Source organism: Cyphomyrmex costatus, unplaced genomic scaffold (genome assembly GCF_001594065.2).
Source record: "Cyphomyrmex costatus isolate MS0001 unplaced genomic scaffold, Ccosl1.0 scaffold398, whole genome shotgun sequence".
NCBI lineage: Eukaryota > Metazoa > Arthropoda > Insecta > Hymenoptera > Formicidae > Cyphomyrmex > Cyphomyrmex costatus.
In genome coordinates, this window is record NW_017278185.1 from 929,050 (window position 1) to 939,739 (window position 10,690).

At 33.0% G+C, this 10,690-nt stretch overlaps 1 protein-coding gene across 1 annotated transcript in view; it reads left to right on the top strand.

Annotated features, from left to right (window-relative positions):
- Nrx-1 (neurexin 1) overlaps positions 1-9,093 on the top strand; it is a 246,604-nt gene extending 237,511 nt beyond the window's left edge. Inside the window, exons 20-24 of the mRNA XM_018543777.1 lie at positions 2,569-2,810; positions 2,894-3,011; positions 5,234-5,407; positions 6,898-7,057; positions 7,739-9,093. Of these exons, the coding sequence (XP_018399279.1) occupies positions 2,569-2,810; positions 2,894-3,011; positions 5,234-5,407; positions 6,898-7,057; positions 7,739-8,159 (1,115 nt within the window). The 3' untranslated portion in view covers positions 8,160-9,093. The remainder of the gene's footprint in view (positions 1-2,568; positions 2,811-2,893; positions 3,012-5,233; positions 5,408-6,897; positions 7,058-7,738) is intronic.
- The last annotated feature ends 1,597 nt before the right edge of the window (positions 9,094-10,690 follow it).

Below are 10,690 nucleotides of genomic sequence, written 5' to 3' on the forward strand. Positions count from 1 at the left end.
TATTTTTTTAAGTAAATTTGAAGTATATCAGCGGTATGTATAATAAAAATTATTTGTTATATTGTTTATAAATTCAGTGAACTTGTGATTTTCTTGTATTAAATTAAGGTAAAAAAGTCTTCAAACATTTTCCGAAAAATTTATTTGAATTAAAAATATTATAACAAAAATTTTTTAAGCTCTATTTTTTGTCTATAAGAACTCTTTAATTTTTATCTCTCTTGTCTATAAATACTTTTTAATTTTGATGTTAAAAAATAATTTGTAAAAATACATTTTTACACAACAAATTCGATATTATTGTGAAAAATCATCATACCAATTTTTTAAATCATGTTTTGAAGCATAAAAAATTACTTTAAAATATTTTTATTAATTTTTATTCGATATTTTTTACAATATGAAGTCATATAGCGCTTTTAAATAAAATAAAAATATTAGAAACAAAAATAGTAAGAATTTACGATTTTTCAATTTTATGCAATTTACAAAGAAAATATCATATATCCAAATTTACAGTTTTATTCGTTCTTTTTAAAAGACGTTAAAAACTTTTCTTTGATTCTGTTCAACGAAATACTTACAAGTCTTTGCGAGACATGAAAAAATTGTAAATGTTTCTGAATTTATGAACGGTAATGTATATATAAGAGTAATAATATAATCAATATATTTTTATTAAAAATTAACTATAATTCATAAAATAATAACTATTTCTGTAAATTATCCTATAAAGAACGTGCTTTGATTAAAATAAGGAAGAAACTGGTGATCATGGAGGGGGGAAACAAGCGCCGTGCGGCCGCGCCGGCGCGCCAGTATCGATCACCCGTAGGTACCTCATTCGCCACTACGTGGCGCAGCCTCTCGCATTTCAATTTCATCTCGAAACTGTATATAATATCTGCAGAAGATGTTAACGCTATCGCTTCTCGGCTCTCTGAGCTAAGATCAAATGTGTAGTATCTGTTCTTATCAGCTTAATATCTGATACAATCCCCATAGGGGATTCAGTATATTAACCTCATTTTTGAACAAAGGTGGGTGTAACGGAGCTTGCTCCGTCCCCGCTAAGGGTCGACCCGGTCTTGCAGTATCTCGGGTCCGGCCTATAATAGTATTCTAAAAATAAAACTTTGATTTAGGGTTAACTGATTAAGTTTTCCCAATTTTGTTGCACGTTCGAACTTGACTCCCTCCGCGGCCGCGTGCGACGCCGTGCGCGGGCCGAACGCGACCGGCGGCCGTACTTCCGGCACATGCTGAGTCCCCCGGCACCGTCGGCGGTCACCGAGTATATTATTATCGTATAGTGCTCATTGCGGAGCTTTATTTTCATATATATTTTTATTATTCTGCGACTTTGTGCGTAAGCTAGGCATCGCCGTCGCTGACAGCCTTAAGCGGGGAGCACAGACTTTTGCATAACGTATAAACCATATACATAAAGAATTTGATTGGTCCATTGACTCATGCATAAGAAAATGGACCAATGAAATTCCTTATGCACATGCTTTATGCGTTATGCAAAAGTCTGTGCTCCTCCCCGCTTTATTCTATTTCATTCCATTTCATGCATGCCTTATGTTAAAATATATTTTAATATGTCTAAAGTATGTCTTATATATTTTAATGCGAAATGTATTATGTTTAATATTATACAAATACGCGAAGAATTTATATGAACGATCCGAACTAAACAAAATTTGGAATTTGCTGTACGTTCACAACGAGGATTGTTCTATTTACATTGAAAAAATATTTTTCCAATAAATTCGTTTTGTTCGTTAAACTTTATCCACCTTATAAGAGTACTTAACCTATAGTGGAGTGCAATTAGACAAAAAACGGCTATTATTAAGCAATAATTCCACGCAGCATGAAATTTCAATGAAACCTTTTGGATTATCTTCTAATTAGTATTAGAAAAAAAGTTTACCTCTTAAAAATGTGCGCTTTTTGAAAATTGTTAAAAAATTTTGCAAAAAGTGAATTTTTTCACATTTTTACGGTACTCAGCGCTATTCTGCGTCGTTAACAAAATCACAACATATTGAAAAAATTCTACGTCGTTCAATTATGATTTTAGAAAAAAACTTTCTTAACATTTTTTATGTGAAATTTTCTGCTCTTTCCATTAGTGGCATTGTTTTTATTGTTTATTGCTTTATTTAAAAGTTATTTGCAAAAAACATCATTTTTGAGGTTATTTTGTTAAATAAAAAAAAACGCACACTACTTAAAGAGGTAAACTATTTTTTTTCTTTATTTCTGATAAGCTAATGAAGCGATATCCGCAAAGTTTACTTTGCGAGGAATTTTTGCAAAGTCAAAAAATTATTGCACTCCACTACTAACAATAATGTAAAAATTGTATTTTTTTATAGCTATGATTTAATTACTTTGTAACGATAACTTTAAAAGTTACTCATAAAGTATATATACATTCTAGAAAAATTTTAATATCAATATACAAAATTGATGGATATATATCATAGTTTAAATAAATCAACTGATGACGCGAGGAAAGATTTTCCAAGCTTTAGAAGTTTGTGTATTTCTCGACAGGTCACCAGCTGACAGTGTTCAACAGCCAGTCTACTATTCAGGTAGGCGGTCGATGGAATCGCAGTAAGGGCAGAGTGGAACGACCATTTCTCGGCGTGATAGCCGGATTGGTCGTTAATGGTGCCAGAATCTTAGAACTGGCTGCTACCAAAGACGGTAAAGTTGCAACTAGAGGAGACGTGCAGCTTCTGCCAGCAGGAAGTCTCCTGGATCGCGCTCCACCGTTACAAAGAATGCAACAAGTACATAATAATGTCATTTGAAGTTAATTTCTACTAACTTCCAAGATACTGGCTCAATTTTTAATAATTAATTTGCTTTGTAGACACCGGCGTCCGGGTTTCCCGGCGTCATGGACGATCTCATATTCTCCGGCGCCGGAAGTGGCTGCGCCGGCGATGACGAGGACGAGGAGTGCACTCCGATCTACGAGTCAGGCTCCGGTAAGTGTAAGTAATATTTCCGAAAGAGTAAGTAATCTATTCTGCACGTTTTCCTCTCAAAGGAGTTTTCTCTACGTACGCGTGTCTTGTTGCGTATATAATTTCTTCCCGACATTAATATCATTATATACTTTTTCACACATTTATCGCGTGAAATAACATTTTATAGATGATTTATTTCGGTACAAAACGAATACCGAAATATACTTTCTCGCTTTAAATTTCTTTTGAAGTATACCGTATGTTTTTTTATTATTTATACGCGAATTTAATTATGAAACAACTTTTAGTAATTATATTTTCAGTTGTATTAATTGTAATTGAAAATTCTGAAAATATATACGTGCTATTGCAAAACTTTCATTTAATACAAATTTGATACCGTATCTTCATATATATAATACGTAAATATTATAATTATTTCGATATTTATCCAAGAAATAAATCTAACATGAAATAAAATAAGTTGAATTCTAAAAATTACAACCAAAATAATATGAGATTTTTATTATAAATTATTATAATAAAATGTATTTATTAAATGTATACATAATACATAAATATAGGTTATATGTTAAATTTATTTGTACATAGATAAAATTTATATAACAGGGTACTTCGTGATATTTGCAACAAAATTGTCCTTTACGGTTTTGTAAAAAGATTGTTAGATTAGGAGTTATTAACGAAAAACCTACTTTCTCGAAAGCGCTTGCGAACCAGTCGCTTCATATATAAGAGAACAGCTACCGTACCGTCACCGTGTTGTATGAAAGGAGAGACGTTTAGCACTCCCCTAGACAAGGATGGATGAACACATGTAATGGTAGGCACTGTCGTCTGTTGACGGCACTTACCAACATTTTTTTCATTATTAATAATGTTGGTACAGGAATTTATTTTATTAGGAAAAAAGATTTTGATCCTATTATAGTATTATTATTCTGTTTATTAATTTTAATTTTTTTTAGAACAAATTGATAAGATCTTTTTGATGAATTACAAGAATTGTTCAACGTACGATCGTTAATCACAACAATGTGATATATGGCTATAGAAATATATATACTTCCTCACTTTTCTTTTTATACTAATATATTTGAAAATGGCATTTAAAATATTTCTGTAAAATATTTTCAATCGCATGCATAACAAATAAAAAGAAATGATAATTAAAAAATTGTCACTTTTATATGAAACAAAAAGACAATTATTAATATCGTACGAATTAAAAAGTTTTACAATTTTCCATTGAACAAATCGCGTTTATTCAACTATTAAATAAATCGTAAGAATTAACTAGAAAACATTGTTAAATCATTTTAGTTTCAAAAAGTGCAGGTAATACTTCACAAAATAAAAACAATTAACTTTTTAACGATATGTAATTTTTTATTCCTATACAACGTAGAAACAAGGAGTTAATTGAAAACGGTTAAATGAATTGGAATAGGCAATGAATGTTCTTAATTGATTAGCCTTTAGTATGCAAAATTGCTCTTAAACTATCGTTGATATTGACTTCTCTCTCAGCACGCATCGCGTCATGTGAGAGGAAGGGCGTCCCCGTTACACGCTCACGCATCGTGTACACACTCAACACGCATCGCACGTATCGCATGGCATGGCCACCTTTTCGCCTTCATGTTCGCCCGGTTGTATCTTCGATTCATTTACATATTTAGGATCGCCGGCCGGTGGAGATAGAGCCTGACTGACTGCTTTCCTCCTCTCTCCTTCCAGTAAACCTCTTACGACGGACTGAAGTCCCGCTCCAAAATCTCCTCCGACTAACTAAAAACTAAATTAACGTCGTCACGTTAATGAGACGCGATAACTGCGGATGATGACCAAACGTCATATCCTGTAATACCATGCGATATGTATCGTGAGATCCCGCATTATATCGGATTTCTCGAAAATATTTATATACTTTGAATTACTTTAAGTAAGTTTACTTTATAACATTGTTAGAATTTATTTTTGAATTTATAATTACATGGTGCAAGTTTCTCAACTAATATATATTATATTATCTTCAATTAGTCGACAAAAATTTTGATAAAATCGTATAAGAAATACATTTGCAATTACTTTTGTGGTGCAGAATATAAGATTTTATTATGTGTGTAATTACTTTTATTGTACCGTATATATTTTGATTGTAATATAATCAACATTATACGTTTTTATCTACATTATTGCGCCGCTTCTATTTTCAGATGACATCATCACGCCAGTGTACGTGGCGCCTACACGATTGCCGACGACATTGAGGCCGAAGCTGCACAAAGAAAATATTCAAGAACGTCCAACCTGCGACGACGAGGAAGACTGCGAAGAGGGCTCTGGCGATTCCAGAACGACAGAAGAAATTTTCGTCACCTCGGCCACCGGTCCGTATTTCAAGAATATTGTTTTGTCTAGTAATTGTTAATACCTTTCTTTTAACTGAAAGCTGCAAAATGCAATTTCACAAACGCCACATTCTTAAATTTTGACGACTTCGCAATGATGAAGAATTTCCAATTTGCGCTTTAAATTTACATTATTAAAAAATAAACATCATTTATACATATAATATAATATATACAAATTATATTATATACAATGTGTATATATGTATCATATATACACATGTAATTATAGAAAACTCGGCATATAATATCTCATGTGAACGAGCATCGATCGATATTATCGTTCTCGGTCATCGGCTTTATATACGTATAAAGAATCCTCCGTTACGGAAATACGACGTGGGCGTCTTCCTCAAGCTCGCGACTTTTTGTGACGCGCGCATCAACCATCGTCTACCATGAAAATAGCACCACCCTGTTGCCGGGGGCGACATTCCTTTCAGTAATAACATTTACTCCGTCGAGTCACAACGTCAAACTAAATACTCTGTACTTTATTTTGCCTGAACGTATAGAATATAGAATCATATAAAAATATCTTCGAAATATTTGCTTGTGTATATAACGTGAAGCTTTCATAGAAAATTCCTCATTGCATTTTTTTTTGTACGTATATCTATCCGGATAATTTAGAATTTTAATGCGCGATCGTAAAATAATACGTTCTATTCTCTCAAATATCAGTGCGTCTGTGTGTTTATTTTAGAAACCTTTAATAATTATAGAATAAAATTAAAACAGTATATGTTTAAATTCCAAGAAATCCTCATGTCTTTCATACCTAAAATAATGCAAAATGTTTATATAAGAAGCTTCTCCATTGTAGGTAGCAGGTATTAAAATATGGTATAAACATATGGTGATAGCTTGTTAAAATAGTCATTTTAATTTCATAATAGACTTATAATAATCATCAGGTTTCAGAAAAGACCATAAAACGTTTTATACCAGCAAACATTTTGTACTAAGGATATTGAAATTAGATAAAGATTTAATTATGCTCCCTGCTTGGAATGTCGCTCAAGACTTCATTCTAAAAGTGTCGGCGTCCCACATTCAACTTCGTGACTACAAACATAAACTCGAGACGTGATCTCTGCGTGTAAAATATTAATTTTGTCAAAAATTGACTAGATATAAATAATTTGGATAAATAATAACCGTGTTACTTTATAGATATTTTCCTTAGATGCAAACATATGCATCATGTGATACGTTCCTGATGCTCTCGGGATTGTTCGGCTCGTAACGTTTCTGCTTACGCACGCGTGAACATTTGCCAGCCTACGCACGCGTAAATATTGTCGCCTCCGCATGTTTCCCGTCCCTTTCATTTCCATACCCTACTCTGTTTTTCCTCCACCTTCTTCTCTTCCACCTTTCTCCCGCATCATCCCCTCTGCACGATAGAACGAATTGAAGCAGTCCCCTAACGCATATTTTTTTCACCCTCCTGCTTTCTGTCACAGATATCAGCTCGGTGACGTACACGACGCCCCGCGAATACACGACAAGTCATATCAGCACCCAGACGACGTCGGCATCGTCGACAACGTTGGGTCGCGACGTCGTCACCGTCTCCGTCCAATACAACGTGTCAACCACAGATCTCGAGACCAGCCATAGCAGGTGCGTGCGTCTGTCAGCGGTGACGCCGGATAATCGGATAAGCATATGGAATCGTTCATATATATATCGATTAGTCATTACAGGAAATGATTACTGTACATTCTTTGCGTTCTCAGAATCGCCATTACGTTCATTTTCTACCGCAATTACGTTAAAACACGTACGGTATAAATTATTTCCTGAACAATTAATGACACACGTATTTACTGAATTCATAAAATCCTTTAAAAGCTTGCATCAAATATTAGCAACGTCTTTTAATATTGCAATCAAGTATCATTGATGAGGTACAGCTCAATTAATAGAATCAATTTGCCTCTCTTTACATACACATGTATGTAATATAAAAATCAATACAACAACAACAACAACACAACACACACGTCAGTTTAAAAATTCGGAACTGTTGCATTTTCGCGATTTTCAATCCGTATTTTTGCAACAATTTAATTTAATCGTGTATTTTAATTTGAGTAATCTACTTGAAAAAAATTCAGATTTATTGCACATTTGAACGAAAAAAAATGTTACTGATGAATATAATATACTGCGCAGTAATTATTCTTCATTTACTTCAACTTCATTTAGTAAAAAGTTGCAAATCTACGAAAACTATAATTCGTCCGTAAATTAATTTTGAATAATAATTAAAAGTTAATAATTGTGGATTACACTTTACAGCAGCGTCGTAACGCATCGATCGACAACTGTGACAACACAGACGACCACGACGGAAATGACGGAGCCACCACCGCCACCTCCACCACCGGTGTACCCGCCGATGCCTACTCCGCCCAAGAATAACAACAACAAGCGGATCACATCCGAGGCGGCCGAGAATGCCGCACTTATAATTGGCATCATAGCCGCCGCGCTGATAGCGATAGTCTTGATCATATTGATAATCCTCAAGTTTAAGAACCGGCCAGAAACAAGTTACAAAGTGGATGAAACGAAAACGTTCTGCCAGGATCCGAACGCGGCTCTATTGGGTGCCACGGGCTCCGGTCAGCCCTTCAATGGCGCCCTGAAAAACGGCGCCAACGGCAGCAAAAGCAACAAGAAACGAGAACTAATAGACATTAAAGAGTGGTACGTGTAAAGGGGGGCATCTACATACTCGGCAGGACACTGCCTTGTGTTTGAAATTTGTGTACAGGGAGGATGGCCAAAGACTTGGCCAAAGAACGTGCACGTCATCTTTCGTCGCTGGAAAGGATCGAGGATTGAAACAGAGCAGAGTAAGCGAACACAGTCAGCTCTCATGAGTCTCGCACAGGTGTACAAAGAAACTGTGCTCGCTGAGATCAGAGCTATCCCGTAGAAGATCCTTGTCTGTTAAGTATCAAACGGATCTAGTACTGGGACTCCAAGTATCTATCTTAATACAACACGAAAATTATCAAGTATTCGTTGAAAGGGTTTTGCTCGAGTTGCTCATCGTGCAATAAACAATAGGGTAATAATTCATGAGGGTGCCTCTGATCAGTGGTGAATACGACATAATTGCGCGTGCGAAAACGATCTTTCCGTTACGAGTGATGAAGAAGGTCATGTTCAGAAAATCCTCGTGATAGCTTATAGGAAAAGCGGTGTAATAAAAGGTCGCAGTTAAATAAAAATCCTTTCGCACTTTTCTGTGTGAAAAGAATTGAAACGCATTACAGATGATCAACGATCTTATCCTCGATAAAGTACATTTTCTAAGAACTTTAAAATCGGGATTAATGGGTCGTATATTTAAGTGGAAAAACTCTTTGAGGAAGACATAATGAGATTATGATACCGTGGAAATATATGAAACTTCTTTTTAATTCTAAGGCGAATTGAAATGAAATCGATCGCACTTAGGAAGATCCGTCGAACTACTCGCTCTCGCCAAAGAGAGCCAACGAGTTGCCGCGAGGTACTGATCAATGATCTAGCGCTGATCCTCTTGTTTCCTTGACACGAAATCTGGAAATAAAATTTAAACACGTGGCAGGAATCGAGCATTAATTGCAAACATTCCAAAAAAATTTTCTTCCTGTTCATTTGTCGCGAATTTTTTCAAGTTACATTTTTTAAGTAACGCTTGCTAACGCTGCTCGATTTTCTGCTATAATTAATAACAAGTCGATTCGTCGGTAAACGGAAATCAACATTTATCGTTAGTGAAAAATTTTCACATTTTAATATGAAAAAAAAAAAAGTTTTTTTGTATTAATTTAGAACGATTTTCCCGCGAGAAACAAAGAGGAACAAAAATGAACAAGGATCGTGGAATTAATCGTACGAATTAATTAAAAAGAAAGGAAATGTTGAAGGTGATATTAGCAATGACTGATTCGGACGAATCTTAGAAAGCAACTTGCACTGACGTAGGCAGGCTATTTTTATTGTTTTATAAATTTTACTTCCAACATCCTTTCAGCGAATGCGACATTAGATCATTTTCAAGCACGTGTAAAAAATACATTAATTTTTGAATTTATGTATTATCTTTATAGAGCTAAATATTTATTCATTAAGAGCTAGATAATAAAATGTCCGAGAGTGATTTGTACGCGATCTTTTAAATAAGAAACGATATTTTAAGTAAGAAACTAAAAGAATTGTGCATAAATGTTTCATATAATACATAATGTTTATTATTGTAAAATTTTATTGATGTTATATAGGTACGAAAAATAATAATAATTTCATATTGTAATATTTATTTACTTTATTTATATAATTTTATTATTATATAATTTAACAAAAAATATAGATATATTTTGTACAGATTTGATATAAAATATGAATATCTGAATAGAAGAAATATTATAATTTGTTTTAGTATAAAATTATATTTTATCTAGCAAATATATTATTTAATTATAACTTTTTGTACACAATAAACAAATTTATGTTTATGAATATTGATAAATTATAAAATATGACACCTAAATAAATTTTGTTAATTTTCTGATCGATATAAAGATTGAAGATATTGTTAAACATTATTTATATACACGTAATATCTTGCGATAGCAAAATTTTAAATGATTTTATTCTATTCTCGACGTGCTGCTTATAAGAATAAGATGTTGGAAGTGAAACGTTAGGGACAAAAGCATCGTGATGATCGTATATTCTATCCTATTTATACATTTATTATTGTATAGAAAAGCGACAGATAATATATACACATACTTATCGATTATGTTATGCGTGTATAAATTGTTTGACTAATTAAATAGATTTTATTAAAGTCTGTTTTGAGCAAAAAATACATGACGCATATACCTAAGAGTTCCATTCTCGAAAGATTCGAGTGTGAAATAATTTAATATGAGGAATGTTAAATAAATTTATCGAGAATATTCGTATTCTTTTTATCTTTATTGTTTCCAATCGAGAAATATTGCATACATTCATACTTTCAATATAAAAATATATATATAAAATTGCAATATTATATTTTTAAGAAAGAATTAAGAAATTTTATTTAAAGAATAGAATTTATCGCTTGGAAAGTTTTATTAATTTTATAAAAAATATATTTTGCGAAAAGTTTGTTTAAGATATTTTTATAAATAGATGTGATTATATTTTTTGAAAGCGATAGTTTACTCAAACAAAGTTGAAATAAGTTACTTTAGAGACTTTTAA